General features: G+C 44.8%; 1 protein-coding gene across 1 annotated transcript; it reads left to right on the top strand.

Annotated features, from left to right (window-relative positions):
- The first annotated feature begins 480 nt into the window (after positions 1-480).
- Positions 481-4,429, top strand: LOC139570034 (pepsin A-like). Its single transcript, XM_071391477.1, has 10 exons — positions 481-503; positions 614-716; positions 1,486-1,636; positions 1,892-2,009; positions 2,101-2,219; positions 2,363-2,559; positions 3,120-3,236; positions 3,387-3,528; positions 3,855-3,953; positions 4,099-4,429. Exons 2-10 carry the CDS (start codon positions 661-663, stop codon positions 4,234-4,236), a joined length of 1,137 nt encoding a protein of 378 aa, XP_071247578.1. The 5' UTR covers positions 481-503; positions 614-660; the 3' UTR covers positions 4,237-4,429.
- The last annotated feature ends 2,538 nt before the right edge of the window (positions 4,430-6,967 follow it).

The following is a 6,967-nucleotide window of genomic DNA, read 5'->3' as shown; positions in this document are numbered from 1 at the left end:
TCATATGATCTAGAACAGAGTACGAGGCCGTTTAATTTGGGCACTATTTTTTCCCAAAGTGGAAATGGCGCCCCCTCTTTCCAAGAGGTTAATAAGGCTGCCTAATCCAAAAGTTAATTAATCGTGTGAGGGAAAAGTGTGCTGATAGGAGGGTATTTGCAAGTGGGGACCTTTACTTTATATCACTGAGTCAACACAAGTCATCTCATCTCCTAGAGAGAAGTCTGGCAGGTTAGCCATTATATGATTAGAACTGGCACTTTTCAACAGTATACACACATTACTGTAATGTAGCCGTTGGAACCAACATACTGTACATTTCCCAGGTAATCGTCAGATTGACATTGTCTCGAGGTCATCCATTATTTCACCATTACTTATCATGGCAGGTGCAAACTCTCTTATCGTAGCGATAAAGGAAAGCAGAGTTAGAACTGTGGACCGTCTGTATATAAGACAACACACACACACGTCTCAGATCACTCATCCACAGGCATCTACAGGTGAGTCTGGTTCCTCTCAATGGTCTCTACCTTGCTTGGTTTGCGCTGAGCAAAAGAACTGCAATACATTGCGTTTGATGGGTTGATTGATGAATTGCTTCTTGGCACAGGTGAACGAGTTCTACAGGTGACAGCTGAGCAGACCAGACATCGCATCATGAAGTGGGCTATCGTTCTGTGTGCCGTGGTGGCACTCTCGGAATGCATCATCCAGTACGTTAATCCTGCTATACCCCTGTTATACTCCTGTTATACCCCTGTTATACTCCCACTATACCCCTGTTATACTCCTGTTATACTTCTACTATACTCCTGCTGTACTCCTATTATACTCCTGCTATACCCCTGTTATACTCCTGCTATACTCCTGCAATTCTCTTGTTATACTCCCACTATACTCATGCCGCACTCCTACTATAGTCCTGCTATACTCACGCTATTATCCTGTTATGCTCACGCTATACCCCTGTTATGCTCCTACTATACACCTGCTATACTCCTGCTATACTCCGGCTATACTCCTACTATACTCCCACTGTACGTCTACTATACCCCCCGCTGCACTACTGCTATTCTCCTGTTATACACCCGCCATTCTCCCGATATACTCCTGCTATACTCCCGCTATACTCCCGCCACACTCCTGATGTACTCCTGCTATACTCCTGCTATACTCATGCTATTCTCCTGCTATACCCCGGCTATACTGATGCTATTCTCCTGCTATACCCCGGCTATACTCCTGCTATGCTCCTGCTATACTCCTGCTATACTCATATATTTACATTACACTACAGATCAGAAGGCAGTGAAAGATATAATGCCCCAAAATGAGTGAATGATTTGAATAGTCACACATAGTTGTTTAGCCTATGCTGCCATAACGTTTATTGCAATGGTTTGACCAGAAGGTCTTGGACCTTTGACCAGAAACTTTCTGTAACTGAGCTGCTTGCCTAACCGGACTTCTCCTCCTCCACAGGGTGCCGCTGATCAAGGGGAAGAGTGCCAGGGAGAGCCTGGAGGAGCAGGGTCTGTGGAATGAGTACAGAGGGAAGTTCCCTTTCAACCCCACCAGGTTTGACGACCAGAACCTATATGTCTCCAGCGAGCAGATGACCAACGACGCTGATGTAAGCATGAGAATGGAAAGCACTTTCCACTTTCCACTGTGTGAGGCAGCAGAGAAGGCTGAAGCACCTCTTTTGGCCTCTTCTTCCTAAATGAATTATTGATCCACAAGGAGAACTTCAGTTTGAAATCAACAATTCGATTACTGATGACCTTTGGGTATTCTGGTGTCATGCAGCTAATTTTTATAATATCGTAGGGTAGGGGGAGGTATTTTATTAATACAAATCATTATTTCATTATTTGATCTTCTCTAGTTGGCTTATTTTGGAGTGATCTCCATTGGAACTCCTCCTCAGTCCTTCACTGTCATCTTTGACACTGGCTCATCCAACCTGTGGATTCCCTCCGTCTATTGCAGCAGCGCAGCTTGCGGTTTGTAACAAACACACATGCTCAAACACACACACGCACAAACACACACACACAAACACTCCCAGGCTAATCGTGTCTCCCCTCCTTCCAGCAAACCACAACAGGTTCAACCCCAGATTGTCCTCTACCTTCAAGAATGCTGGGAAGAGCCTGTCCATCCAATACGGCACTGGCAGTATGACTGGCTTCGAGGGCTTCGACACCGTTGTGGTAAGGAACAGAATTCAACGAAACAACATGAGGACTAGAAACATTGTGTAGGTTTCAGTACTATCTCAAATATTCTCCTCTTCTTCCTTCTTCCTCTCTCCTCTTCTTCTCCTCCACGTCCTCCTCTTCCTGGTCCTCTGTAGGTGGGTGGGATCCCTGTGAAGAACCAGATCTTTGGGCTGAGTCAATCGGAGGCTCCCTTCATGGCTCATATGAAGGCTGATGGTATCCTGGGTCTGGCTTACCCCCGCCTGGCAGCCTCTCAGGCCACACCAGTCTTTGACAACATGATGACCCAGCATCTCGTCAACCAGGACATGTTCTCTGTCTACCTGACTCGGTGAGTGGTCAGAGTGGAGGTCAACCAGGGCTGTGTCTGAAATGGAACCCTATTCCCTATATAGTTTTGTATACTTTTGACCAGAGCCACATGGCTCCCACATACCATCATGGCTTGGCAGACATGGAACTATGAACTGACGCAACTTCTCTCTCCCTCTCTCTGCCTCTCCTCTCTCTTTCTTTCTCTCTCTCTCTCTCTCTCTCTCTCTCTCTCTCTCTCTCTCTCTCTCTCTATCTCCCTCTCTCTGCCTCTCCTCTCCTCTCCTCTCCCTTTCTCTCTCTCTCTCTCCCTCTCTCTCTCTCTCTCTCTCCCTCTCTCTCTCTCTCTCTCTCCCTCTCCCTCTCCCTCTCCCTCTCCCTCTCCCTCTCCCTCTCCCTCTCCCTCTCCCTCTCCCTCTCCCTCTCCCTCTCCCTCTCTCTCTCTCTCTCTCTCTCTCTCTCTCTCTCTCTCTCTCTCTCTCTCTCTCTCTCTCTCTCTCTCTCTCTCTCTCTCTCTCTCTCTCTCTCTCTCCCCCTCTCCCCCCTCACCCCTCTCTCTCTGTTGTTGTCCATCTCCAGTAACTCTGCGGTTGGTAGCATGGTGACCTTCGGAGGCGTTGACCCCAACTACTACCAAGGCCAGATCGCATGGATCCCCCTGTCCTCTCAGATGTACTGGCAGATCACCGTCGACAGGTACTGTTGCAGTTACAGAAGGTTTTATAGGGTTATAAATGGTTATTAATGGGTTATATAATCCTATGATACTGGTTGATGAAGTGGTTCAGTACAGTTCTCAAGCAGCCATCTCCTCCTGATCTGTGTATATCTGTGTGTCCATTGCAGTGTGACTGTGAACGGCCAGATTGTGGCCTGTAACGGCGGCTGCCAGGCTATCGTGGACACCGGCACCTCTAATATTGTGGGACCTCAGGCCGACATCTCCAGCATGGCTCGTGCTGTGGGAGCCCACTCCGCCAACGGAGACGTAAGTCATATAATATTGTTTTGGTGATGTGTCACAAAGAACCAGGCATAATGTTGTGTAAATTATTTGTTCCCATCACCACTACTGACATAACTCAACAAGAACCAGAAAATAACTCACACAGTCTACCTCACAAAGCAAACGCTGTTTAATTCATCGTCTCTCTCTCCTCTCATACCTCTCTCCTCTCATACCTCTCTCTCCTCTCATACCTCTCTCTCCTCTCATACCTCTCTCTCCTCTCATACCTCTCTCTCCTCTCATACCTCTCTCCTCTCATACCTCTCTCTCCTCTCATACCTCTATTTGTCTCTCTCTCTTTTCAGAATGTGGTGAACTGTAACAACGTCAACAACATGCCAGCGATGGTCTTCCACATCCACGGACAGGCCTTCACTCTCCCAGCCTCCACCTACGTCCGCCAGGTGTGTGTGTGTGTGTGTGTGTGTGTGTGTGTGTGTGTGTGTGTGTCTGTGTGTGTGTGTCTGTGGTGTGTGTAGATCTTACGTAGCCATGAAGTGACCGTAACATTGTTTTGACTAGTTCTCTGTCTCTCTGCCACCCGTACAGTCCACCTACTATGGCTGCCGCACCGGTCTCCAGTCTAGTAACTCCGACCTGTGGATTCTGGGTGACATCTTCATCCGACAGTACTATTCCATCTTCAGCAGAGCCCAGAACATGGTGGGTCTGGCCCTGGCTAGATAATCGAACACAGATTAACAATGTATCCCGTGACGCCATATGAACAACAAAATGAGCGTATCTCTCCAGTGCAATCGTATCTATTCTAAAGCTATGTTTGAGTAGTTTGTGATAGGAAGTGATTGTGCTCTATGTTTATAATTGTTATTAGTACATCCAAAAGAATAAAACGGAGTCTTAGCACGATGAGTGGTCAGATGGTCTTGTTTGGTTCATTCCTGCTGTGATTATGAATAAAGCACACACTGCATAATCAATCTGAAAACATAAAACTATGTCTATGCATCTATTCACTTCCTTTCCTGTAGTGCCACCATGTGGCCAATCATGTGACTACTCCTATGGCCCCAAACTCTGTGCCAAAACTGGCAGAGTTGGTTGGAGAGTTGGACTTGCTGTGTCAAGCAAAAGTAGGCAACCAGTCCACTGAGCCAGCCAGTCTTTTGACAATGACAAGTATCATGCCCATTTATAGGCAGGCCCTAGAACAGAGCATCGTTTTCAGACTTTCCACTTCCTGGTCAGGAAGTTTGCTGCCAAACGAGTTTTAGAAACTAGAGAGTGTTTTCTATCCAGTAGTAATAATAATATGCATATTGTACGAGCAAGAATTGAGTACGAGGCCGTTTAAATTGGGCACAATTTTCCCCCAAAGTGAAAACAGCGCCCTCTGTCCTCAACAGGTTAATGAGAAGGGTGTGCTTGAAAGGATGCACATAACTCTGCAATGTTGGGTTGTATTGGAGAGAGTCTCAGTCTTAAATCATTTTCCACACACAGTCTGTGCCCGTATTTAGTTTTCATGCTAGTGAGGGCCGAGAATCCACTCTCACATAGGTACGTGGTTGAAAAGGGCATCAGTGTCTTAACAGCGCGATTTGCCAAGGAAGGAAACTCTGAGCGCAGCCCAATCCAGTAATCTGGCAGTGGCTTCTGGTTAAATTTTTTTTTTAAATCACAGAACCGCTTGTTGCAATTTCGATGAGGCTCTCTTGTTCAGATATCAGTAAGTGGACTGGAGGCAAGGCATGAAAGGCATAACGAATCCAGTGGTTTGTGTCATCCGTTTCAGGAAAGTACCTGTGTAAATGCGCACCCAACTGACTCAGGTGCTTCGCTACATCACATTTGACATTGTCAATCATACAATGATGGAAAGACCTGTGTGTTGTCCTTGTTAATGCAGACAGAGAAGAGCTACAACTTTCTAATCATAGCCTCAATTTTGTTCCGCACATTAGATATAGGTGTGGAGAGTCCCTGTAATCCTAGATTCAGATCATTCAGGTGAGAAAAAACATCACCCAGATAGGCCAGTCGTGTGAGAAACTTGTCATCATGCAAGCGGTCAGACAAGTGAAAATGATGGTCAGTAAAGAAAACTTTAAGCTCGTCTCTCAATTGAAAAAAAAATGTGACAATACTTTGCCCCTTGATAACCAGCACACTTCTGTATGTTGTAAAAGCGTTGCATAGCTCCGAAAATACACGAGAGTTCAGGGTCCTTAAAATAAACATCCTTAATAAAGTGTTATTGTAACTTTAAAATGATATTATGTGAGCTAATATTAAAATAAACATCCTTAAAGTCAAATTTCTAGAAAGTATTAATAGTACTGTCCCCATTCATACACAGGTGCTTTTTCAAAGCCTATGTCAAATACTCCAGTGACTGTAATTGGCTCCAATTAGTTTAATTGGCTCCAATGAGTTAATTGGATCCAATGAGTTTAATTGGCCTCAATGAGTGTAATTGGATCCAATGAGTTTAATTGGCCTCAATGAGTGTAATTGGATCAAATGAGTGTTATTGTCTTCAATTAGTTTAATTGGCTCCAATGAGTTTAATTGACTCCAATGAGTGTAATTGGCACCAATGAGTGTAATTGACTCCAATGAGTGTAATTGACTCCAATGAGTGTATTTGGCACCAATGATTGTAATTGACTCCAATGTGTGTAATTGGTGACAATGAGTGTAATTGACTCCAATGAGCGTAATTGACTCCAATGAGTGTTTTTGGCACCAATGAGTGTAATTGACGCCAATGAGCGTAATTGACTCCAATGTGTGTAATTGACGCCAATGAGTGTAATTGACGCCAACGTGTGTAATTGACTCCAATGTGTGTAATTGACGCCAATGTGTGTAATTGACGCCAATGTGTGTAATTGACTCCAATGTGTGTAATTGACGCCAATGTGTGTAATTGACGCCAATGTGTGTAATTGACGCCAATGTGTGTAATTGACGCCAATGTGTGTAATTGACTCCAATGTGTGTAATCGACTCCAATGAGTGTTTTATTTTATTTATTTCACCTTTATTTAACCAGGTAGGCTAGTTGAGAACATGTTCTCATTTGCAACTATGCCAAGATGTTCAAAATATTCATAAGTGACAAGCATGGTCAAATAATAATCATGAATAATTTTCAGTTGGCTTTTCATAGCCGATCATTAAGAGTTGAAAATAGCAGGTCTGGGACAGGTGGCGGTTCCATAACCGCAGGCAGAACAGTTGAAACTGGAATAGCAGCAAGGCCAGGTGGACTGGGGACAGCAAGGAGTCATGATGCCTGGTAGTCCTGACGTATGGTCCTAGGGCTCAGGTCCTCCGAGAGAGAGAAAGAAAGAGAGAATTAGAGAGAGCCAAGATTTTCAAAATGTTCATAAATGACAAGCATGGTCAAATAATAATCAGGAATAAATATCAGTTGGCTTTTCATAGCCGA

The sequence above is a fragment of the Salvelinus alpinus genome, chromosome 3 (genome assembly GCF_045679555.1).
Source record: "Salvelinus alpinus chromosome 3, SLU_Salpinus.1, whole genome shotgun sequence".
Classification (NCBI taxonomy): Eukaryota; Metazoa; Chordata; class Actinopteri; order Salmoniformes; family Salmonidae; genus Salvelinus; species Salvelinus alpinus.
Note: the sequence above shows the minus strand (reverse complement) of the source record. Positions and strands in the feature narration are given on the sequence as shown.

Coding starts and splice junctions, on each gene's coding strand:
- LOC139570034 (XM_071391477.1), top strand. CDS start 661: ATGAAGTGGGCTATCGTTCTGTGTGCCGTGGTGGCACTCTCGGAATGC. Junction 2,220..2,362: donor AGGGCTTCGACACCGTTGTG/GTAAGGAACAGA, acceptor GGTCCTCTGTAG/GTGGGTGGGATCCCTGTGAA. Junction 3,237..3,386: donor TGGCAGATCACCGTCGACAG/GTACTGTTGCAG, acceptor TGTCCATTGCAG/TGTGACTGTGAACGGCCAGA.